Source organism: Carassius auratus, chromosome 36, assembly GCF_003368295.1.
Source record: "Carassius auratus strain Wakin chromosome 36, ASM336829v1, whole genome shotgun sequence".
Classification (NCBI taxonomy): Eukaryota; Metazoa; Chordata; class Actinopteri; order Cypriniformes; family Cyprinidae; genus Carassius; species Carassius auratus.
Genome location: NC_039278.1, coordinates 4751859 through 4779128, shown reverse-complemented (window position 1 = coordinate 4779128; position 27270 = coordinate 4751859). Strand labels below are relative to the sequence as shown.

Here is a 27270-nt window from a genome sequence, read left to right as displayed (position 1 = left end):
TTTTCTCAATAGCCCTGATTTTGCTTTCAAGTCATTCAAAGGAATGTTCCCTGTCCGTTTCCTCTTCTTCGTGGAGAATGTAATGGACGTGGGTAAGTGATTGGATGCTTTGGGGCCAATGTGTTTTTGCAACAAGTGATTTGTCTTTTTGATTTGGCTTTTTCTTCATTGCTTCGGTGTCTGTCTCACCTGTGTACATTGATCTAAATGCACAAATAACACCTTATTCACAGACTTACCGCTGGGCAGCATTAGTTTCACTGGTGCTTTCCCTCATTATAAAGAATGGCGAACAGAATAGTGCACCAGATTTATCCATAGTGCACAGTTTCAGACTGTTTCATTAGTATTTCTAGTTATATTTATTTATTAATTACAGAAGATTTGTACATTAATATGGGGCATCTCTGAAGTTGTATATGAAGTGTTGACAGTTTAGATGCTATTAATATATTTGTATTAATTGTTTTAGTGTCTATGCAAAGTATTATAATGTTTGTTTGCTGGAACCCAACCTTTGTGTGAAGGTACCTGCCAGAAGGAGCTGTTTTGGTCAGCTGTCTGTACAAGAAAAGTTAACTCGGTACTACAAATAATATCTAATTTCTCTCAATTTTTTTTTTTTTTTCTTTTCTTTCAATTTCCCTTTACGGGACAAACATAAAACATGCATAAGTGTTGTCTTAACAGAAATTGCTTGTGGGAGTCACTAGTAAAACTAGTAGTATTTAAACCCTAACATTCACCTTGCAGAGAAAACACACATCTGCCCCATATCACTGTGGACTTGTCCGACCTACTGGAAATGCCTGTATATTTTAGAATTTAATGTGAATGAGACCTGCGAGACATGTAGCATGTACCCCTGAGGATGCATATTTTATTCATATGTCATATGAAAATTGTACTTTTCCATGGCATCTTGGTCCTGGTGATGCTTTCTGTTGCATAGCCTATTTCTGCCAAGGGCTTAGGTTGTGTTTCACCTCATATGAATGCAGAATAATCGTTGTAGGGTAATGATTACATGTCTCTGCAAGTTTTGTCAATGTGTAGCTCTGAGAAGCTTCGGAATTGAAATGCATCAGCTCTAGCATTGTAAAACCCAAAAAAATCCTTGCAAAAACTGTCAGAATTTGAAAGCTGGGGTTTCTCTAGACATATAATTTACTCTTTTGGCAAGATATTTCTATGATCAAACTCTTTGTATCTGGAGTGTTTTGTGAGGTGCTGTATGAAGATGGAGGATATATGTTTTTATTAGCTGCAAACATTCTATTGGACTCATCTTTGTTAGGTCTATGCAATATGATTGACAGCTAGGTTCATGCTTTCTAACTAGGGATACTGACAAGGTCATGTCAGAAGTGATGACAGGTAAGCAGGACAAAACTCTGAGATGTCTCTCTTCTTATTTCCTGTATGTTTTTTTTTTTTTTCTGTACTTCACCCCCTGCAAAGACAAAAGAACAAGAAAATAAGCACTGAGCACAAAGACATCTGTATTCTTTTCTTCTTCTTCCTCTTCTTCTTCTTATTTCCGCTGTGCCATTGCATTTATTTTAGTTGTGCTTTTAGTTGTGGATACAATATCTATTCCTTTTAATTGCCAGTAGTACACTGAAAAAAAAAAAAAAAAAAAAAAAAAAAAAAAAAAAAATATATATATATATATATATATATATATATATATATATATATATATATATATATATATATATATATATATATATATATATATATATATATATATATCTTTTTCTTCTGTTTCTCTCTCTCTCAGTGCAGCAGATCATTTAACTTGACGTACAGTGTGCTCTGTATATAGGCAAGTTGCTGTAGGTCTTACAGCTTGTGACATCCATGAGATGCCCATGGTACATATCGTGTTGTTATGGAGGGGAAACCATCCATGCTGTTGGATTCTTGTTGGAGTAAGGCCAAGAAACTTCTGACATGTTCTCAAAGGTGCCATTACACTTGCTTTTCACTGCATGCTCTTTTCGGTGCCCCGAGCATTACCTGGGCCTTCACCACTGGGGTTGACATGCTCTACTCAGGCTGTCGTTACTTGTTCCAAGGAAACATAAATGCTGTTTTGACGGGCTTCATAAATATTTATAGGATAATTCCAGAAACACAAGGTGTTTGCTATCCACTGGCAGTAGTTCACAGAGTAACCGTGTTGGCCCTAGCTTTTTCATAGCTTCTTAAAATTGCCACATTTAGGGTATGATCCAAAACACTCTGTTTATGTGTATGTCCCCTTTAAATGAAAATTAGTTGCTGTTCCCGCCTCCATTCCAGTGTTGCCAAGTCTGTGATTTTCCCGCAAAATTTGGTTACTTTAACACTGTTGCAGTGGGTTGGTTTTCATGTCCGCAGAGTAGTGAGGAGTTTTCTGGAGCTCATGCTCGCGGTCATACCGGTGTTACAATAACCGTGTTACTGAACTCACACATTGCTTCTAAACGCTAGTTTTAACTAGCACATTCCTATTCACAATCATTCTGGTAGCACTTGAAGGCAGCATTAGTGAAAACATGCATTGACAATGGTAGCTTTAGCAAAATTAGCAAAAGAGAGCCAATAATCTCTTTTGGAACACAAAATATGATGAGTGATGCTTACTTTGTCTGTAGTCTGGACATTTGCGCACAAAGCATTGGTGTCGATCCCTCTTCCAGAAGCAATCTTTGCACAACTCCAGTGCTGAACTTACCCTCGTTTGTGAGGCAGTCGAGTCTGGTGTAAAATGTTAGCACAAAGTATAGGACTTTTCCGTTTTGTTTTTTTTTTTTTGGGGGGGGGGGGGGGGGGGGGGGCATTTCTTTTAGAAAATTAAATGTAACCACTGTGTCATTAGCGGTCTATGGAGACTCCTGTGTTCGTTGGTGCATCCCAACGTTTTCACACACTGCGGCCACACAACTTTGTTTAAACACCTTATAAAAGTGATTTTAGCATTATATGGCACCTTTAAATCTAACAAATAGGATGATGATTTGAAAACAAATGAATGTGGTCATGATGATTTTGTGAATCTGAAGTGAAGTGTAAATTCAATGACTTTAACAATGTTTTGTGGTGTGAAGTAAATAGTATTATTGACATATTTTATTGTAACTGGAATAAATGTGAGTGAACACATCTTAATGAGTATTTACTCTCAGAATATTATAAATATACCCTCACCATCCACGTTATTAGGTACACCTGTTCAGTTTACTTTGTAACACAAATTGCTAATCAGCCAATCACATGGCAGCAACTCAATGCATTTAGGCATCTAGATGTGGTGAAGACGACTTGCTGAAGTTCAAACCCAGCATCAGAATGGGGAAGAAAGGGATTGAAGTGACTTTGAACATGTAATAGTTGTGTGTGCCAGACAGGCTGGTCTGAGTATTAAAAAAATAATAATAATAAATTCTGATCTACTGGTATTTTCACACACAATCATCTCAAGGGATTGGAGTGAATGGTACGAAAAAGAGAAAATATCCAGTGAGCGGCAGTGGACAAAAATGTCCTGTTGATGGCAGAGGTCAAAGGAGAATAGGTAGACAGGTTAGAGATGATAGAAAGGCAGCAGTAACTCAGATAGCCACTCGTTACAACCAAGATATGCAGAATACCATCTCTAAATCGCACAACATGTCAAACCCCAAAGCAGAACAGAAAATGGAGGCTACAATTCACACAGGCTCACCAAAATTTGACAATAGAAGACTGGAAAAACGTTGCCTGGTCTGATGAGTCTCAATTTCTAATGCGACATTCAGATGCCTTAGTAACAAATGAGCATTGTTTTAACAAATACCACAGCCTACCTTAGTATTGTTGCTGACCATGTCCATCCCTTTATGACTACAAATTATTAATTCATTAACATAAGCCTTTTTGCCTTGCCTTTTTATAAAAAACGTGATCTGACATTTTAACAGAATTGTTGACCTTGACAATTAGTCACACCACATTACTTTTTAATATATATATATATATATATATATATATATATATATATATATATATATATATATATATATATATATATATATATATATATATATATATATATATATATATATATATATATATATATATATATATATATATGAAGAGTTCAGATGCAAAAGCCTCTTAATGCCATATTAAATTTTCATCTAAAATTAGGATTTTTATCAGGCTCCTATATTTATGTTCAGTTATTTCACTTTAATAGCCTGGAAAAAGACCTGCACATTGTCATTGAAGTAAAATTGATGAAGGAGCTTGATGAAAAATCCTAATTTTAGAAGAAACTTCATATGGCATTTATATATCTATATTAGGTGCAGGTTTTTAGATTTGAAATACAGCATATGAAGAAGCATCTTTTCCACTTTCACAGTAACATCAATCACTGGGGAAAAGCTAAAGATGGTGAATTCCCCTCTACTTTAATTGATGGCTCTGTTGAGTAGTCGAAAGGCGTTAAATTACGGATGTTTCTGGTGATTGAACGTCAGCTGTCAGTCTGTGAGGAAAGAGCCAAAGGTACGGGTGTAGAGGAGCAGAAAGGAGATGAGGGTTAGCACTGTCCTGAGAGTTTGACAACCCATATCATTGCCGGGGTCAGAGTGTAAATGAAGCTGATCGCTCCTCTCCAATGGCGCCCCGGAATAATGGAAGTTTTGTGGGGCACTGAAGATTAATGTTGAGAGACAACAGCACATTATTTCCACCTCACATTCTGTGAGGCCTATTTAAAAGTGAAAGCATAACAAATCATTCATGTCCCTTCATTCCTATAAAAGAGTGAGAAGAGATTATATAAAAAGACAGGGGGAGAGAAAATGCTCAAAGTGAATGTGATGCAAAATCCTCGGTGGCGCCATTTTCAGTGAGACGTGTGTCGAATGATAATATTTAGTAGTTGCAAAGTTATTTCCCTCTATCAGAGCAAATTTCTCTCCACCTCTAAATGACTATTTTAAGTGTGACTGTCATAGGTTTCTCCAGCTGCCTTCGCTGTGCCTAGAACAGATATTTCTCTCTGTAATTTTTTTAAGGCAACCTATTTCAAGGACTCAGTTTGACTGAATAATGGCCCTGTATGCGGTCTGGAATTTCTGGGTGGTTTGGAGTTTTTGTCATTATCAACTGAGCTGTTTTGAGTTCGATGGCGGTGTCTGTTAAAGGGATAGTTCAATTTGATGGTACACTGAGACACTGGCTTCTCTTTTATGAATTTGAACCAACCAAGTCATCACCTTTAATGACCTTTTTTAGCAGCAACAGTAAGACTGTGAGCTTGTACATCCTTCTATGAGAGTGTTCTGTGACTCTTTAGAGAGTGATGTGTGTCCAACTGGCACAAAACACTGGCTAATAACAACCATGGCAGCATAGAGTTTAATGTGCGTTGAAAGGGAGGAGAATTTGTGAATTTGCTTTAAATGAAGAAAATACAAATATTTACCGAGATGCCTTAAATTTATTAAAAGTGACAGAAAAGACTTGCATTGTTACAAAAAACCTTTATTTTATTAAAGGCGAGGTCTAATGCTATTTCATGCATTCTGACTGAATTAAACTGTTAAAAGAGTTGGATTCTCATGCTAGACATGACCAAAGTCTCAGAAAAGTTGGACGTATGATGGAGCACTTCTGTCCCAAATACCTTCTTTCAGGTCATTCGTTTAAGTTTCAGAAAGTTTTTGTTGTGTGTGTCTGTGTATGCCCCTGTACGACATCTAGAAGCTTTAGTTACCCAATTTAAGATATTCACTGAAATAAAAAAAAAGTAAAAGTAATAAATCAATACTACATTATGAAAATTGTTGTGATGTTTGTAATTACATTTAGGCCTGTGTGTGTTTCAACAGTGACAGAGATGGCATATAGGAAAGTGCGTGCTGGCCACGGTTCTCTCCGTGTGCGAGATCTGGAGAGTGAGGAGCTTCACACCGCTTCCATGGAACTGGAATGGGACATGGAGAAGGAGCTGGAGGAACCGGGTCTGGACCGCTTTCAGTTGGAGTGTATGGATCATCAACCTGTGAGCAGCTCTTCGGGAGGTGGCATGGACCCAGACCTGGAACCAATTCAACCCTCCGTCTCCCCCCACGGACGTTTTGAGCGTCTCCAGGAGGACCCTAATTATGTTTCTCGTTTCACCCGGTCGGCACCCAAGGGCCAGATACGGAATGGGACCTGCCTCGCCAAATACTTGCTAGCAGGGATGGGAGTGTTTGCTCTGGGGCTGCTGATTGGACGATATGCCTTCAGCAAGGAGCAGGTGAAGGTAGAGCCAAGTGCAGACACAGACGTGCTGGAGAAGATTGTTCAGGGAATCACAGCAGAGAAGATACAAGCACTGCAGAGGTAGATCGATCATCCTTTCTGTCTATTGTACATTCACTGAGTTTTCCAATGACAGGGGAAAAATTAAGTTGATCTTCCACGGTATTAAATTGATAACAATACAGGAATTGTTTGTCACCATACGTTTGCTATATAACCATTAGAAATAGTTTGTACGTACTGTATTGCAATGTAAAGATATTATATGCAATATTACCATTGCAAATGATCTGAATCAATAATTGCAATACTTTCAGAAAAATATCCCTAATAATTTAGAAGAATTAAAATGTATTTAGACAAATTTAAATCAAAATATATTTAGCTAGAGGTATACATAAAAATAATTAGAACCTCTCTCTCTCTCTCTATTAAATAAATATATGTATATAAATTTATGTATGCAGAATATTTGCATGCATTTAATTTTTGTGTATTTTATTGCTTTTTTTATCTGTCTGAAATTAGGTCATCTTGAAAATAATGAAACCCTACATAAATAAAGGCATAGTATCAGAAAAAAAAGAAAGAAAGAAAAAGAAAAAACGTTATCTTTTGATGAAAAAAAAAAGTATAATCCATATTTGACTGATAAGTAGATGAGTTTTGAAGTGTGCTCTCAGTACTATCAAGTTGTACATGGGGATCAGAATCTTTTAAAAGACATTCAGAAGGTGAGTTGAGGTGAGGAAAGAGACACTGAAGTAACTTCAAGGGCATTCCAGCTGGTAAGAAGAAGTGAACCATACTGAGGAAGCAGACGCAGGGACAGTGTTTCCTGGGACAGACTATTTGGGACCTTCATCTTTGAAAAAGCACTCCTACAGCCAAAGTTGTGCATACCATATTTCCACTAGTGACAAAGCTGCCGTGTTCGCTCTGAGCCCAGCTGTGTAGTCTCTGACAGGCAGACTTTCGCAAGCAGGTACTGATGTTAAAATTAAATGCAGACAAACCTCAAGCAATAACACATTGTTTTTGGAGCATGGATCATGGCGAGCATGGATATTCGTGTCAAAAAAGATAACTTGGTTTCCTCTGAACCGAAACTGCCTGACTCCTGAAACAGGCTTTGCGATAGTGTCAATTTATAATTTATTTTGTCACATTTATATTTCAGGCTGCAGTGCCAACAGCTTGTCTCAGATCCTTTTTCGAGTGGGGAAGAGCAAGCAATATTACAATGCTGGCGAGACTGCAAAGGCGAGAATTCAAAACATTTTGATGGCTTTATTTTCATTCAGCTTCTTAATATTCACACTTCAGCGTGAGGAAATAAAAATACTTGTAAGAATAATTTAATAATTTGTTATTTAAATGAAGCAGAAATGGTTAGAACTGACTTTGGAAAATGGTTACCCAGTTGGACAAAGCTCTGTGGCATGCAGAGATTAAAGAAGATGGTTGAATTAAACTCCAAATCTCATTGTAAATCTCTGTCTCTCATGTTAAGATGGGGTCTTTCTTCAGCATGTCTCAGATGCATGGATTAAGTCCTGGAAAGGCCTTTGAAGATCTTTGCTAACTGCTTCAGTACACATGCTAATAAGCTCTTTAGAAAAAAAGAAAAAAATTCAGGACACATCTAATAGCGTCTGTGTATATTTTCTCTAATGATACTTGAATATATAAAGATATAAAATTGTTGGGCTTCAGCATTAGCTGGATATGGACAATTTGCTATCAATCATATCTGATCATGTCTAGACATGACTAATATTATCATCATACATTATTTCATGCTTTTTAAAAATTGAAAAAAATAAAAATAATAATAATAATAATAATTTATTAACTTTAATTTTGTAGATAAAATATAATATTAGCATAATATTCATGTGAATATTGTATATTTTAATAAATACTCTAATACATTATTTTATATATATATATATATATATGCATAAAAAAAAAAAACCTTTTTACTGGTAGTTCCTGAGTTCTATAAAATAACATTTAAAAGTGCACTTTACTTAACAATTTTAAAAATCTTAAACCGTTTACAAAAAAAAAAAATTAATAAATAAAAAAATTCAAACCTCTTTCAATAAACATGAACAGTGTTTAAAGAAATAAATAAATAACAATAAATAACAATAAATAAATAAATAAATAGAGCTCTTGACCCATTCTATCTTAAATAAAAAGAAATAAACAAAATAATAAAAATTATAATAAATAGATTGTAACAAATCAATTGTTCTGTAAAATACTATTACCATCTTAATTTCTAATCTGCTTTTTTTAAAAATAAACCATTAAACCTATATATAAATAGTTTGCCAACCAAGTACATTATTATTTTTTTAATATGTGCTGCAGTAATGGTGACTTGAATGTATGTGCTTTATCACAGAAAGTGCCTAGTTCAACTGGATTGTGAGTGGTTAGTAAATAGGAATTTGGCAGTAAACTCTTTTGTGAATTCAGCCCTCATCATTACTGTTCTGTCAGACTGAATCAAAAACAGGTTCTTAGCATTTCTGAGTATGCCATGTGCATTTTTAGAAATGATGATAAAAATGCATTATAATCTCACTCTATCATGCAGTATAAGCGTATAGCCATAAGTGTCAAAAAATAAATAAAATAAAATACCGCATTTATAACCTCCAGCCTCCCCAGAGCAGTTATCACCTTTCCTCCATATGATAAAATTCTCCCCTCAGAATGACTTTCATAAAGTGAGATAAACTGCCCTCATCTGTAAGGAAAATATGGAATACCTCTCATTCTAACACAGACTGGAAACCTCAAGAAATAATGCATACTATAACACCCATGACATTATGACTGAATGACTTTGAATAAATAGCACTGCACACCCTCCTCTGAATATTGCACCCAACTTTAAAAATTGTTGCCGCCTGCATTACTTCTGTCTGGAAACACTGTGGGAATTGAATAATGATACAATTGGATGTCAGCATGTCCCATTCTCGAGACAGAACAATGCTATTATTGTGTGACAGAAGTATCAATAATTGCATGTTTGCTGTTGCAAATGATTGCGTTTGAAGAGGAAATGCAATAAGGGAACACTCAGATATGGCCCATATGAATTTATCACAAATGGTGTGTGTATGTGTGAGTGTACCAGGCTGGATGATTGTGCTGCAATATAATCTTGTTTATATAGGAGTATGTCTTTGTTTTCTTGTAGTTTGCTGACTCCGCAATGATCCTTTTTCTCCGAAAGCTAAGTCCCATCATTCCGATATGTATGCAGCAGCAGGCCAAAATTGATATTTCCTGAGGAGGAAATCAATATTAATAACTGTGTGCTACAATAGCCATCTAATAAGTAGCACAGTAGCCTCTTCCAATTGTCAGTTCCCGGGATAATAGGATGCTGGTCTCCAGGTATTAGAGGTGAAATTAAACTCAAATGGACAGCTGAATTATGCTTCATGGTTGTGGCTTTCACTTGTTTTCACCTAGCAGGTTTGATCCTTTCCCAAGTCTAGTCCGCTGTGAAATAGTGGGCCGCAGCGTTGTCTTGTCTTGCTGGTGAACATGACCTTCTGTGTGCTTTCTGGGGTCCTCGTGAGGGCAAATAAACTTTGTCTAGGTGACTGTCCAAGATTTTCTGACCACTACTGGGTTTCCATTTGACAAGTAGTTTTATTTATTTATTTATTTATGGTTCTGGAACAACATTGCCATCATACAATTTGATTTTAAAAGTAAAGATATCTTACATCAAAATACATTCTTTTAAACCTGTTCATCGTTGACTATAAAAACTGTCATTCATGGGCATATCTGTTATAAGGAGCAAAGACTGTTGGCAGCGATTGGAGTTCAGTGATTCGGAATGGAGAGAAAACTTCAGAATGTCCTTAATTAATGGAGTTTGAGCAGCATGCTTCATCCAGTGTTTCTCACAAGGTTTTGTGAGACTGTGGTGGGCCTCACAAAATGGAGATCCCATTGCTCTGCTGTAAACACATCGGCATTCATTAATGTCAGTTCCAAAGCAGAGGGCCAACCAGAAGACCGTGGATGCAGGGCAAGTGTTGCAAGCTTTTGTTTAAAGTAGCAAACTGGCATTGCAATTGTTTTATTTGACTGCAGCATGGTTGAGGAGGCATTCTGCATTGCACTTTTAAAAAAACTGCTCCGTCTGGCATTTTTAGATGCAAAGATCCATTCTGTGTGAATGAATAGCCCCTAAAAGTTAAAATGCTTTTAACCCTTGTGCACTGTTTGATTTCTGTGTACACCCTTTATGGAGCGGGTCAAATTGACCCTAATTGGATTCAATACAATTCATCAAAAATATCACACTATGAAAAACAACAAAGATTCAGGTACAAACTGTTAACTTTTATTATCAACATTTGTCAAATATTACCCCCAAAATATATCTGAAGGTATGATTTAATGAAAACGTTTTTTAACCATTTTCAAAGATGTTTTGTTTTGACAAAATTTGAAAATAAACAGTATGTTGACTTGTTCTGCAAATACATTTTTTTTTTTTTTGCTTTTTTTTTCTTAGAACATCATAACTGAAAAATTAAATGTAGCTGTATAATGAAAATATTTATTTTTCTTAAGTTGGCTCTTTTGTAAACTCATTTCATAAAGTCAAGAAGTTACTTTTGACATGATGAGCACACAGCAAGTGTGTGTTTTGGCATTTGAATTTCTTGCACTTCTCACATATGGTGCTGGTTTTGTTGTCGCGCTTGGATGGGCACACCTCAGATCTCTTCCGTTTTTTTTTTTTCTATCCTCTGTGTTTACTCCTTTATTTTCTGTGGATCTGACTCCAGATGCATGTTTCTGCCCTCCATGTTCAGAATCTCTTTGGGTAGCTCAGGTTTGTCATTTGTAATTTGCCATTAATTTTGAACACAATGATTTAGCTTTTTGAAGTGTGTTTGGTTAGGGTTAGAGCACTTTTAGATACACTTACATTTTAGCACTGGAGTTGATGCCTGACATACATTAATTTTTTTTTTTTTTTGTGTGTGTCTGTACAGTTTCTTTTGAATGGCTGTCTATGAGGGTCAAACTGACACACGAACATCACACATGTAATATTGATTTTGCTTGTATATGTAAAAAAAACTTTGCATGCATGTCCATGATGATAAATGAGAAAAAGTCACAAAATATCAATAAAAGAAAAAAGGTTTAATGTTATTTCGGGTAGCTTGTAAAATAAATGATAGGTAATTTTTACCATCTAAGGCTTACAAAATATTTTTCTGTATTGAAATAAGTGTGGAAATCCTAATTTTTTAGCTTCATAAAGTAGTAAAATAATAAAATATCAAAATATAACCAAGAAATGTTATTATTTTGGGTCAGTATAGTTTCCTTAGAGCGTTAAAATATGCGGGTCAAATTGACCCGCGAACATCACGAACGTAATAGTAATTTTGTTTGTATATGTCAAAAAACACCAGCATGTTGAAACTTTGCATGCATGCTCATGATGATAAATGAGAAAAAGTCACAAAATATCAAGAAAAAAATATATAGGTTAACCAGTATTTCCAACAACTATAAAATCGAAATGGGTCAAATTGACCCGCAACATAACACAAAGGTTAACTTGACATGTCCAAAGTGGAAATGGAAATACGTATTCTGTATGCCCGCTGTGTTCCCAACTGCATGCTAAAAGTCAATGTCCTATAGTCAGAATTTGTCCCAAATCATTGTATTTTAGAATACAATTATTTCACTGACATAAAAAAGTGCAATATATGGCCATTAAATTATTAAATTATGCATTTTCTTGATGCATCAACTTTGCTGATGGAGCTTTGGACCATAGTTGGCTAACTATGCTTTGGGAAACGTGCCTCAGAACTGACAGTTCTCAAGTTAGCAAGTCATCTCTTGTCTATTTTTCTCTTGTCAGATGAACTGTGTCCTGAGACAGTGCTAATGATGTGAGTTCAGGGGACTGTTAACCACAGCAACAGAAAGGTTTTTCATTTTTAACACTAATCAAAAAAGTACATTTGATGGACAGAAACAACAAGACTGAAAGTGTTTTGTTAAAAGGAAACATCGTTTTTGTGAGGAATGGAGCATTTGGACCAATTTTTTAAATTGCTCTGAAAGAAACAAAATCTATTTCAGTGATGCACAAATAATCAGAGAATACCCAAAATGATTGGTTAGTGTCTTTCTCTGCTTACTAAATTAGATAATAAGCCCACCCTCTCACATTTCCTCACATCCCTGGCACAACAGCACATTATTTCTTTCATATCTTGATGGCTGGCAGCCTGGCAGGGGAACAGCTATTTTAAGTAATGAACTTTTTCATCTTTATCTTTGGAGCAGCAGCACGAATGCGCCCTAGCGTGAGTCCTGAACCAAAGTGTTTCTAGCACCCAAAAAACGCTTAAAGTTAATTTTTGCAACATGTCTGGAGTCTGAGGAGGTGTAATAGTGCATTGTGGGCCAACAGAAGTCACAGACACTCTCAACCACCCTCTGCTTGTAAGGCGCGTGACATTTAACACCGATTTATCAGAGGATTACCGATGTGACTCTCTCCAGGTCGTAGGAGTTATTAAGGAGGAAGGTGACACATACAGGCTCCAAATGGATGCCACATGCAGGCAAGCATCCCATAATTCATGCTGGCCTCCACCAGTTCTGCACCCACTAAGACCCTGACAATGACGTTGCTTCATTATTATGCTACCCAGTATTATATAAGTTATTAAGCATTATCATTCTTCTTGTACACTTACACAACTATATAAGAAACATACTATCTTAAATTCTTTAAGATACATTTTTTCTTCTTCTTCTTCTTTTTTTTTTTTTTTTTACGTTTCTTTTTGTGGTTTTCCAGCAGCCAGAGACAGCGATCAGATATGCAGTGTTCTGATAAGGAGAAACTCCCTAGATCAGCCTGGGGCAATGTCATAAGAATACTTACCTCTTTATTTAGCCGTGGCCATAGATCTCAGATAAAGATAGGTGTACAGGATACAGCACCCAGATAACAGCAAAAATGTTTTCGGCATCATGAAGTTATCTCTTCCCCTTTTTCTACCTTCGCATCAAATAAATGTCAATTTGACACTGGTATCTCGAAACATTTTCAGTCTATTCCAAATTATTGTGGCAGACTTCATCTGGACGTTTGATCATTGATGCTTCTCAATATTTTTTCAGTCATTTGTGTGAATTAAACCAATTTCAGCTTTCAGCCTTGACCCTCAAGCTCTGTAAAAATCTCAAAGTGCAAGGAAAATGAACACACTGAAATATGTTTTATTATAATTTTTTTTTTTTTTATCCCACAGTGATTACACGTTTTTGTGGTAATCGCAGTTTGTTTAGTAAGAGCGATTCAATTGTCCTTGACTAAATGTTGATCTTTGTGAGTGGAAATTTTCAAAAATAACTTTTTGGAATCGCACCAGTTTTCTTGCTATGAAACATCTGTTTACACAGGTGTTCATCTGTGTGTGTGGGTGTGTTTGAATATGTGTGTGTAATGTGAGTTAGGGGTATAAATCTTGGCTGAAGAGTGTAGTATTTGCCAGCATATGTAATGACAGACCATAGCTGAGCACTAAACAGACACTCTGCCTGGTTTTTCATCAGTGCTTGTTCGAATCAGACATGCAGAATAAGAGCTGTTTGACTCTCAAATGCCATTTTCTCAGTCGGTCAAATATATGATAGTCACTTTCTGTTGTTGTTGTTGTTGTTGTTGTTGCATTCCTGCCTGGTTGATTTTGATTTTTTGTAAAGACATTTTTATTATAACAAAAATCATTTGTAAAAAAGAAAGAAAGAAATATTTTTATTCAGCAAAGACGAGACTGAAGAATGGAGTAAAATTCAGATTTGTTACTGCAGGAATATATTACATATTAAAATATTAAAATAGGAGACAAGTTGTTAAAAAAGGGTAAGTTCACCCAATAATCAAAATGATGTAATTAATACCCTCATGTCGTTCCAAACCAGTAAGACCTCCGTTTATTTTTGGAACACAGTTTAAGATATTTTAGAGATAGTCCGAGAGCTCTCAGTCCCTCCATTAAAACTGTGTGTACGGTATACTGTCCATGTCCAGAAAGGTAAGAAAAACATCATCAAAGTAGTCCATGTGACATCAGAGGGTCGGTTATAATTTTCTGAAGCATCAAAAATACATTTTGGTTCAAAAATAGCAAAAGCTACGGCTTTATTCAGCATTGTCTTCTCTTCCGGGTATGTTGTTGAGAGAGAGTTCAAAACACAGCAGTTTGTCATATCCGGTTCGCGAACGAATCATTTGATGTAACTGGATCTTTTTGAAAGAGTTCACCAAATTGAACTGAATCGTTTTAAACGGTTCACATCTCCAATACGCATGAATCCACAAATGACTTAAGCTGTTAACTTTTTTAATGTGGCTGACACTCCCTCTTAGTTAAAACAAACCAATATCCCGGAGAAATGTAGTATTGTATTAGTAATGTACTATTGTAGTGTAGTATTGTATTATGGTGTAGTATTGTGTTAAATAAAAAGAGCCTTGGTGAGCATAAGAAACTTTTTAATTTGTAATTATTTACATTTTTTTTTTTTTTTTTTTTTTTTGAGGGTGGAAGAGAGCGCTGTTCATTCACTCCCTTCCACCTACAACTTCTGCCAGCACGAGGCTTGAACCAGCGAATAAAACATGTTTACTGAGCAAGAAGTACATATATGCACAATATTATCTGTAAGATTATTTGTAAATTAGATTACTTTAAAATATGATGCCAAATACCTTAGTCCCTCACACAACCTTAACTAATAATGTAATGTACACCGGCGGTCACAGCATCCTAGAACCATAGCAGCAAGTTTTGCACGCAAAAGCAATACTCACAGTTCTTCAGCACTAATGATGAAAGATGGCAGCGAGCATGTTACGTACTGTAGATCTGAGGTGTCACACACCAGCTGAGCAACTGCCATTGAGAGGACCAGAAATGCTAATAACCAAAGCCTTTTGTTACATCACCAAGCTCCTCTGTAAAGTATGGGGCCTGCAGGGAGCCTTCTCGAGTGTTGTTAACCAGTCTGTTTGTGGACCTGTGTGAGCAGTTGGTCTTGGGCTATTTAAGAGATTCTGTGGGAGGGTTTCTTTCAAAGCCACCTGGGGGGCACATCACTTCCACTCAGCTGTCTGCTGGCCCACGGCTCTGACCTTTTGTCTGATGCTTGTCTGTCTTGTCAAGTCGTAACAGTGTTAGAGAACAGAAGCTTTGTATGGTTTGACCTGACAGAAACGAAGGCATGTAAATGTGTGTGTGTGTGTGTGTGTGTGTGTGTAGACTATAAAACTCCAGACTATAAAAATGGTTATACATAAAGCTGATCCTTATCTTGCTGAAGATGGTAACTAGCTGTTTGAGCAACCACCATGTTACATAAACTAAGTTGACCGACATATCAACTTAAAAGGCCTTTTTTGTTGGAATTTATTTTATTTTGATAAGTATGCACATTTAAAAAGAGCAATTTAATATACTACGCAGCTTCAACAGCTTGTCTACAAATTTGCCAAATCCAGGTTAAAATGAAATGTCAGATGCAAACATTAATAAATAACTGATGAGGTAAACATAAATTTAGTTAACCAATGCCACATGAGCGCATCAGTTCAAGCAATTCAGCAAAAATAGACTTAAGAGAAACAATAAATCATAAGAAATAAGAATATAATTATCCATTTTATACACTTAGCTGGAGGCTAAACGATGACTATTTTTGTTGTTGTTGTTTGTTTACAGTGTGGTTAGTTGTCTTCTGCAATGACTTAATTAAATCTGAAGTGACCAAATGACATCATAAGGAAATGTTACTCCATTGACCGTTATCCTGCGCAATCAAAATTTTGCTTTTGTGTCATGTTTCAAATGTGCATCTTGTGACTTATTCAACATGTCTCTTGTCTCATGCATTCTAGCAGTTAATTCTGTCAAGCAATTACTTTTTAGATACACACCTAGATTTACACATACTTAGATTTCCAATGGAAAGGAAAGGGGGAAAAAAGTTCTGTTCAATTCAAGTTTATTTCTATAGCGCTTTTAACAATACATTAACACATTGAAACACTTGTTTCAGCATTACAATTATAAAGTATGTGTTATCAGCCAGAGATGATTGTATCAAAGTGCATGTCCATATGCTGTAATACAGCTATAATATAATACATGTTATGTGGTTAATTAACGTCATGTTTTCAGTAAAGCAGACGCTAATATATGTAAAAGATAATCTTGTAATTGCTAATAATTCTATCAGATATAATTTGATTACAAGCTTGTTATGTCAGTGCTTTGCTATAGAGATTTAAACAGGGAAAAAACATGAGAGAATATTAAAAATATTAAATTATTTTTGTTCTGAAGATGAACAAAAGTCTTCTGGACTTATAAAGGCATGAGTGTGAGTAAATTATTAATTGTTTTATTTATTTATTTATTGCAACTAACCCTTTAATAGCTGTGTTTTGTAAACACATGATAATAGCCAAAGATTGCCAATACTTTGACAGAATCCTCCATTCTGAGGATGTCACAGGAGCAATGTTTGGGTGGACCAAGGTCCAAAGGTCATTACAGTGAAATTTCCTTTTTGAATCAGTGTCCATTACATTCCTTGTTGACAAAGAAGTTGACAACCCAACTCGTGTCACCCCATTAAATCCTCACTGGATGATTGAGAGATGCCTGCTTCAGAAAATAGAAACACCGGATCTACAGTTCTCCACTTATTACCCTCTCCTGAATTACAGTTGGCTGAGGGAGATGCAGGTCAAAGGTCATCTTAACAGGATCATCACTCCCTGTCCCCAGTGAGTCAGCTACATAATGTTGGTGGTAAAATCTTAATAAGGTGTATATCTTCAGCTGTATTTGCTTCAATTATTAATATATTCTTATTATTATCATACTAAGTTCCCATCATACCATAGAACAGGGCATGGGTGTCCTTATGGAGACGAGGGACCAGTGGAACTCCGCCAGTGACAAACAGATTGTGTATCCATTTTTCATTGCTTCTCTATGTCAGCCGAGTTGATGGCTTGTCATATTAATAGTTGCCGAGCCACTGCGCACCCAGCCAACATTCTCCAGGCCAACATGCATTTATACATCCACATGACAACAAGTCCACTGTAAATAACAATCTAAAGCTTTATTTTTCTCTTCATTTCTAATTCACAGATGTAAATCATCCTTTTATTTAGCTATTCTGGTTTAAGTGCACTGCATGTGGAGTGAGAAAAACGTCAATGGAAGAGCGTGACGTCACCGGCGGAGGAAGTGCCTGGAGTGACTGGCATGTCTAGGCCATAGACTTTAACAAACGTAGAGGGCATGGACCACCCCACAGCATTGCAGATGTCCAGCATGGATACACCTGCTAAGAAGACCTTGGAGGCCGCCATACCCCGAGTAGAGTGAGCCTTGGCTCCCGACAGCGGGGGAGGACCAGAGGGGTTTCACTTCCTGTTCCATAACCAGACCCTACCTGAGGCCAACTATCGTCTAAACGACCCTGTTGAATACTGGCGGAACGGAGCCGAACTGAATACGGTAGCCTTTTTCTATTGTGTGCAGGACCCATCGAGATACATTTGGCAGTAGTTTCCACGCTGATAAATAATCTACTAAGGGAATCAGTCTCTCGAGACTGATTTCTGGTGCAAGAGGCCCCCGCAGGGGCGGCGAGCGTCTCAGCCCCGCTACGCGCACGGGTGGAAGATACTGAGAGCGATGCTCGCTGGGACCTGCTGCGCCCTGCAACACTGGCAGGGTTGGCAGACCGGCCCCCAGAGGGCGCTGAGGTGAGACGGGCACCGTGTACTGCGGTGTGTACCGCTCTACCCCAGCAGAGGCTGCCCTCTGAAACCCTGGGCTTTTGGCGTCAGTGTTACTAGGCCGAGGACTTCTTAGCTTCGATAACTGCCCTGAGATCTTGTTTGGGCTTAGAAGTCCTCGGCCGAGAGCGGAGGAGCACGAGAGGTGACGCTCTGTTTTTGGGCCTCGCGGTACGAGGAGCTGGGGTGCGGCTGGGGCATCTCCCGCCCAGATGCCCCAAGGGAGCGACGAGGGTGGAACTTATGGAACGCCGCCGCTTATTTGCCATGGACCGCCCAATCACCCGGGCGGTCTCCTTGGTGGCGCGGAGGGAGAGATTAGGGGTGGGCGATATCTCGATATTTAAAATATATCGAGATATTTTTTAAACACGATATGGATTTTGACATATCGTATATATCGATATATTGTTTATATTCTGATTCCGCCACTTTGCTTGTTTGCCTTCCCTGTGCTGTGCTCGCCCCCGCTCGCTAGCCCCCCGCCTCCTTGCTTTTGTCCCTTCTCACCTCGCGTGTAGAGAACTAGTCAAAAAAAAAAGACAACTGGCTCCATTATATGGAGATACTTCAGTTTTAAGGCGTAGGGCGAACGGCAGGCAGATGTCTACTGTAGGGCCCAATGAAACGCGGACGGAATCGCGGAATCCAGTCATAAAAATTGAATTTACAGTTTAACGCGGAATGTCACGGAATTGGTCAAATTTTAAATGAATTAATCAAAAGTCGGTCATGCACTTACATCAAATCGCGAAATGGACTAATATCTGCAAATATTAACCCGGAAAAGTCTATTTAAATATGAATCCTGCATGTTCTGCGTGTCTGTGTCAACGAATGGAGCAGAAGCGCGTCTTCATTCATTAAACACTGAAGCTCGCATAACGCTCGCGCTGATTTCATTGTATTTCCTCTCTCTAAATAAAGACGTGAACACATGAGGAACATCTCCAGAACTGCACTGAGAGTCACTTCATGAGCATCTGACCGTCTGATTTGAGTAAAACTACCCTCATATATCACATCATAGACTGTAGTATCACATACACAGAACTGTAAAGGTAAACCCGTCAAAATAAAAGTATTTGACAGAAATCTATCACTATTGTTCAGCAGAATGTACATAGCCCACTACTACTACTATTAAAATGAAACGAACATAATTTTATAAGGAATAATCACACAACATTTCTCCCATGTTTTATTTTTAATAGTAAATCCCCTTTGTTTACCAAAAAATAAAGTTTGCTTAATTTTAAATAATTAAAAGATAAATTAAATGAATGTTTTATGCCTTCATTTGATAATCAGAAAAATGTAAATACACAGAATTTCTGAAGGGAAAAAAACATTTCACATAAGGCTATTTTAAGAATAGTTTTTAACTAATTAAGTTGTTTTTATGCATTTAAATAATTGCACATGCTAAAACACAGAATTAGGTAACAATAAAACATATGGTGAAGAAAAAAATAAAATGTTTCATAGGCCCCTTAACATGTAATATTTGCCATATTTGTTTTTGCAGTAGTTTTTTGGGGGTTATTTTTCCTGTAAAGATATCGAGATATATATCGTATATCGAGATATAGCAAAATATATCGAGATATATTTTTTGCTCCATATCGCCCAGCCCTAGGAGAGATCAGCGGTCCTCCTTAGCTCTGAAATGTCGTGGGACTTGATCTCCTTTCCCTCATCTAGCTCCTTAAGCAGGTCGACTTGGTACACCTGTAACACCGCCATGGTGTGCAGACACAAACCAGCCTGACCTGCAGCCGCATACCCTTTGCCCACCAAAGCCGATGTTGCTCTGAGTGGCTTTGAGGGCAATGCCGGGGCTTTAGAGACGATGCCGCGCCAGGGCACAGATAGCTCGCGAGCGTCTGTTCCACCCGGGGCATCGCTCTATAACCATGCTCTCCCATCCCCACTACGTTTCCATAGTAGTCTGACGAGGGGATGTAGAGGCGGGCCGAAAATGGACGTTACCACGACCTGGCGATCTCTTCGTGCAGTTCGGGAAAAAAAAGCAGGCCCCGGCTGGGAGGTGGCTGACTCGTGCGCAGGAAGCGTTCGTCAAGCTTGCTTCTCTGCGGTTCAGCTGTTTTCTCGGCAGGCCAATCGATGCTTAACTTGGCCACCGCGCAAGTAACCACCTCCAAGAGCTCCTCATACTGCAGCGAGTGGGGTGGCAAATCCCTGACGATCGACTCCATGTCAACCTTCTCGGAGGGAGAGAGGCGGAGCGTCGACCCCTCTCCCTGAGTGAAAGGAACCGCTGAGCGTGCTTCCGACTCTAGGGATTGGGTGCCGGATCTGGCAGAAGTGGAAGTAGATAGGGACTGGCCCGTCTCCATACGACATACGACTCAGCGTGCTTCGAACACAGGCAAACCACACACAGGCTGTGTGTATCCCCACCCGTTATATATCTCGGGCAGGGAGGAGCACACAACCTATAACGCGATTTGGAATAGCCATCAGTGTGCCTAACTTTCGCCTTGCTTTTTGGCATGTCTAGGAGCTCTTAACTGGACAGACAACAGTAAATAAGACTCACAAGACAAACAGTTTGACATTCACATACAGAGCACTTGCTGAAAGACGCGAAGCTGACGCCAGCTGCGTGACACGTGCTTTTATAGCTTCCTGGTCGCTTACGTCACTCCGCCGGTGATGTCACGCTCTTCCATTGGTCTGATTTCACATGATATTCAGAGTCGCGCATGCTGGGTGCGTCCCCCACAGCGCATTGACGCAGCTCGAGTTCCTGAAGAGGAACTGTAATTTACAGGAAAAAGATGATTTGATTTCCTTTATTTTCTGTGGAAATGGTTTTATACTTCTTTTCTTTTCTTTTCTTTATTTTTTTCTTATTTCTATAAAAAGGCAAAAGTGCAGACCAGCTGCACATTTTAACCACTAAAAATAGTTATGGAAGATTTGTTCAGCAGAGAAATCTCAGGTATGCTGTAAAAAAAAAATAGTTTGTTAATTTGTTAATTAAAGTTCTGCTGAGTTCTGCTAATTATATCTTACAAAGTTTGAGTGCAAGAGTTTAATTTTTCTTTGAAGAAATTCTACATTAAATGTTTGTATGAGCTGTTCTCAAGGTCACATTCTGAGGATCTAATTAATGGTTATTTTATGCTACACAGATTTTATTTATTGTGTTGTATTTTAGTCAGTAAGAAATCTGAAAGAAACGTGACTGAACATGAGGTATCACTAAGAGGTGTTGCATTGAAATATACATGTTCTCATTAAAGTTGTTGTCGAGCAGTGCCCCACATTTGGTTAGTGTGTTTAAGTAGGAACTGTATTATGTGGTAAACTCACTAGAGGGCACTATACTGAATCCTGTCAGGGACTAGAGGATATTTTTCTCTCGCAGGTGTCCTTGTTTAAATTGTAGATGTGTGCAAACCAGGGATATGCTTTTAGGTGATACATGTGTAATTCATGTTTTCAGGAATTGAGGTCGATGTCAGTACTGGTTGCTGAAAGGAAAGAGGCATATTTAGTGAGTTTGGAGCATATTCTCATGTATGCTTTGTTGAATGGAGATATGGAGAGAGATATTGAGATATCCCTAGAGCCACTGCTGTGAGCTGCAGCAGGATAGAGTCTGATTTTGTTCACTACCTGAGAGACATGAGTATATATGCATCGCCTTGAGAGGATGTGATCTTAAGGATGTAGAATGCTGCATGCAATGTTCAAGATGTTCTTTTTGACTTTTTCTCACACTGACAAAAAAAAAAAAAAAAAAAAAAAAAAAAAAAAAAAAAAAAAAAATCTTAAGTCTATCGGAACAAATTTGTAATTTAAGCAAGAGTAGGAATGCTTTCTTGTGGGAATTAAATAAATATTTCTTCATGTTTTTTCAAACCTTTATGATTGATTTAATTCTGTGGAATTCAAAAGGAAACACTTTGAAAAATTAGCTGTTTGCCCTTTTCCATGCAATACAAAAACAATATATAAAAAAATAGGGACTGGAGTTCTTTAGCTAAACAAATGACACAAAAGCACACACACAAAAAAAATGATAATAATAATAATAATAATAATAATAATAATAATAATAATAATAATAATACATTCTAATTGATTCATTCAGAAATCTTGTGAGATGCACATTTGTTTAAATGTGTAATAAATAAGTGAATGTGGGTTAAATTGAAGTCTTCAAACTCAGTTATCATTGGATTTCAGAAAAAAAATTGGTTAGTAGCAAACCTAAAAAAAAAAAAATTCTGGGGGGGGGGGCTTTTGTCTTATGTATTCTCAGAACTGCTGGAATTTACTGATTTAATATCAGATTATAAAATAAATGAATAAAATGTTGTCTTAAGTGTAAAGACTCACCAAGGATAAAAAAAAAAAAAAAAAAAACACATCATGTATGTGAATCTCTGGATCCATAGAAAATGTTGTTTAGGTGCCTGAAGCGAATTAACATCTTGGATGTTCTCTTACTTCTAGAGAGGCAACCTTCACCCCAGGGCATAAATATCCTCTGTGCTCCTACAATGACAAACCCCATGTAGCGCTCTCGTTTGAAGTGTGCATGGCTTTAGGGTTGTGGAGATTGATAGCGATTGCCACACACAAAAATATCTAGGCTATCAAGGCAGGAAGTATTCTATGCCTTATCTTGTCAAATAAAGGCCAACATTGCTCATTTGAGTAAGATGGAGGGTTAAAGCAAGCTTGAAAACCTGTTTGTTAGAGATACGGTGTATAATTTAGATTTAAATAATGGATCTAAATAAATTTGATGGCCTGCTTGTAAATGGCTAATGGCTCTTAGAGGTTCTTTTGATTATTCAAAACCAGAGACAAACTGGTGCTTGTTCACTCAATTACTTAATTATTCAGAGTCACACTTTTCGGTTACTCAACTTAATAGTGTTCTTCTTGTTTGAAGTGTAGTTCAAAAAGCATAATTTCATCCAACAGTGCCTGCCTACCTTTTCAGTGCCTTTAATTCTGGAATTTTTCATTTTTCCCATTCATTTTTTTCATAAGGATTTAAAGGATGGATGGATGGATGGATAGATAGATAATATATGGGATGCTACCTTAAATTGTGGCTTGTACAATAGCTTTGAAAGTTCATTTGATGATTTAAAACTACAGACAGTCTGTTACTTGTTCCCTCAGCAGCCCAGATTAACTCGAAGTACTTTAATCAAAGTCGCAGTTTCAGTATGCTTCAAGACTATGGAGTGTTCTTGTTATAATTAGCCCAAAGAAGCATGCTTTCATCTAGCCTATTATGAATCAGGACGTGAGTGATCATGTCCAAAAGGCATAATGAGGTCGAGACTGTACCTCTCAGTGCCATTTTAAAAAGACATGCGCACCAAACTGCGTAGAAGACTCAGCTAACAGTTGATTGTAAAACTAAAAGTGCACTCACATTTACCGTGGCGCTATAATATTTCATAGGTAAAATCCATTTATTCAATAGGATTTTTGTTAGTTTTAAGTGATGTTGGAAAAAGTAAAGGGAATTGCCTTCTTCTCTATGGATACATGGGATGCTTTGAATTTAGACTTTGGCTTATATTGGAACTTTTTAGATAAGCCTCTGTGCTGAGAACCTGCCTTTAAGGCTGCTTACAGAGGCAGCTTAGTTGGTTTTGAAACAGAGCTGTTGTGTCCATTACGTAACCGTAGTAAACTCTTTCTCTCTTTGCATCTGGGCTACACAGTTACCTTTTCTAGCCCTGGGTTTTAATTGCTTCCCCCTGACGATGACATTGATTAATCCTCTGCAATTCTGAAACAGGTTCCCAGAGGGCTCTAAGCAATTGTAGTGTGCCGTACACCCAGCCAAATGAGTTCCCTTAAAATGATGAAGAGATTAGCACACACTATCTGGACCTAATAGAGTTGTTTGAGCATAAGAAAACAAATACCAAGCAAATTCCATATCAAATGTGCATTAATCAAGAAAGAGTGTTACTTTTAATAGAGCAAAGTGGATTGCCTATTGTTTATGCTTTTAATGAAACAATAGCACATATCAAAAAAACATAATAGGATACCATTACATAATGTTATGTATTACAGAGCCCTGACCAAGGTTCAGTGCAGGGTATCCTCATACCCACAGACTGCCCATAGTTGTTAATTAATCATTGGATGCATATTTCACAAAATACTAGCAAGCACTATCCAGAAATTAAAAGTTTCAATCTAATTGACTGGGTTCCATGTAATTTTCTGGTGAGCACCAGTCGAGTCATGTTTACAGCATACTATGATGAAACAATGAGCCCTTTTGATTAAAAATAATTTGTGGATTTGCCAAAGTTAGTCAGATTAGTTGCATCAATTCTTGGAAAGATATTCAGTTTTGCTCGAGGCAATAAGCAGCAAGTATACTGAGTATGCACAATAATATCTTTTTCTGTTTTGTCTGTGACATAATACTTTAGACGGCCAAAAATGTATTATTTAACATATAGACAGTGATCAACACACATTAAATATGGTCACTGGAAGCTTAAATGTTCTTGAAAGCAAGTTGAGCTTCCATTTACCATATTCAACATGCTCTATCTCTGTACATTGATGAATGTTATATGTTACGCATGTTAAGTAAAGCCTAAATTAAATCTGCTCATGATAAACTGTAAAGTGACTGTGTCTCATCGGAAGGTTTAAACTGCTCTGTTTATATGGATTCCTTTTATTATGTCTTTAAGAATTTTTTAAAGTTTCGGCTGCATGTACTTTCAATGGAAGGACAGAAATATGTTAGGTTTAGGTTTTAATATATCTTCAATTATGCTCCGAAGATGAAAGTCTTATGCCTTTAATGGCTGAATTTTTCATTTTTCATACTGAACATTATAATGTGATACCTAAATTCACATTAAAATAATTGATTTATTTAAAGATAGAGTTTAAATGAAGTTTCAGTTCGACACTTGAAGGTCCTTGGGAGGACCAGCTGTGAGTTCTGGGAGCAAACTGAAGAGCTCTTCGTCTCCAGAGTCTCAAGCGCTCCATTCCCTTTCCTCTCTCAGTCATTTCTTTGCAAATGATCTTACACTGATCACAAAGACTGGCGATGTGTGTTGGTAAGCGATAACAGTGATCTCTCAAACAGGACGTTCCTCACCTGGCCGTCTAATCTCCACTGCCATTTTGTGTTTACACTGTACAGCATCATGGCTCCTCTGTTTGCCCCTTTGAATTGCTAATAGTCTCATGAATCCCCTTTTGCCTTTACTGATCCATAATGCATTCTCTGTTTGTTACACACACCAGGGTTTAATGTGGCCCTTGGTACTAATGTGGCAGAATGCATGAGAGTGAGGACAATTACTGTGTTTTTTGCTGTGGTGACCTGTAATTAAGCTTAGAAAAGAGAAAAGGGAGATGGTGGCGAAGAAAGGGTGGGTTAGAAAGAGTTCTGGGAAAGAGAGAATGAAGGTTGTCAGAGGCTCAGATACATTGCTGAGCCGAGGCTGTGTGTTTATGGCCAGGTCCCCAGGGCCTCACACACAGGACTATGGTTTTGAGACGATCAATCACCCACGCACACACACAAACACACACACATATATACTCACACCTGTCTCTCGCACATTAACATGCAGCATGGAGCCTATAGAGGCATCAACATGCACCAGTCGTGATGTCTTACCACAGTCAATGTTCAGTGTTTCCTTCCATTTTGTCGGCACAATTAAAGACATAATCATAACATTAATACAAACTTTTTTTTCTTATTAACTCTACAATCGATTACACTGTTTATTCCCAAGGGAATATGAATGAGCATGCAAAATTATTTATAACATTGTTTGTGAGTCTGTGCATTGGATTCTCATCAGCACTTGAGCTCTCAGAGGGTCTGATAGTGTAACGCACTGTGCTGCTTTTATGGATTTCATGATGATGAAGTTTGTTATAGTTCTTGAAGGCATGCCTCTGATAACTTTTTTATAATATATGACTGTTATTAAAGGAAATATTTAATGTAGTAACATATAGAGCTATTGAAACATTATCCTGCTGGTGTAGATATACTGATATAAGATATAAGCGTGCATGAGGGATTATTTTCATAGATTTTGTCGTTATTTACTCCTTGAAGCCCCTTGTATAAATGCAGTACAGTTCTCTATGATTAGTGGCCTAAACTACCGCAAAGTTGCTCCGAAATTAAGCCAATTAGCAAGTAAGCAAAAGTGTGTGTGTGTGTATGTATGTGTGTGTGTGTGTATATATATATATATATATATATATATATATATATATATATATATATATATATATATATATATATATTAGTGGTGGGCATAGATTTTTTTTTTTTTTATCTAGATTAATCTCACTGTGATCTTGAAATTAATCTAGATTAATTTATTTGGAGTTGGAGCATTGTTTCACAGAAATGTTTCTTGAGCACCGAATTGCCATATTAAAATTATTTGTAAATGATCATGTGACACTGAAGATTGCAGTAATGGCTGCTGTAATAATGTCAGCTTTGACCTCATGAATAAACTGCATTTTTTTTAAAACTGTATATTTTAAAATATCTTACTTTTTTTACTGTATTTTTTATCAAATAAATTCAGCCTTAATGAACATAGGATATATATATATATATATATATATATATATATATATATATATATATATATATATATATATATATATATATATATATATATATATATATATATATATATATATATATATATATATATATAAATAACAGTATGCAGCAATATTTAACATCATAAAGCTGTTGAGTAAAACTAAATTCCCACAATATAAACATTTAAACAGGAAGTTAAATGTTCTTGTTTGTTTGTTTTTTACAACTAAAACCATTGTTGATTATTTTCATTATCAGTTAGTATTTGTGGCCCCTTAAAAAAAAGTGGGAGAAAGTGAGAGAATGAGACAGAGAAAATAAAGCAGTGCACCAAAGCTTGGCCAAAGGGCAGAAGCTCCAGTAATCCCTGGATCAGGGTCTGAAAGACCTCTTCCTTTGGCTCGTCTGGATGCTAGTACAGGCTGTT

General features: G+C 37.1%; 1 protein-coding gene across 2 annotated transcripts in view; it reads left to right on the top strand.

Moving 5' to 3' along the window:
- Positions 1-27270, top strand: part of LOC113055012 (inactive N-acetylated-alpha-linked acidic dipeptidase-like protein 2) — a 241596-nt gene that overhangs the window by 76995 nt on the left and 137331 nt on the right. For both annotated transcript variants that reach the window (XM_026220927.1, XM_026220926.1), the window contains exon 2: positions 5871-6369. In XM_026220927.1, the coding sequence (XP_026076712.1) occupies positions 5871-6369 (499 nt within the window). The remainder of the gene's footprint in view (positions 1-5870; positions 6370-27270) is intronic.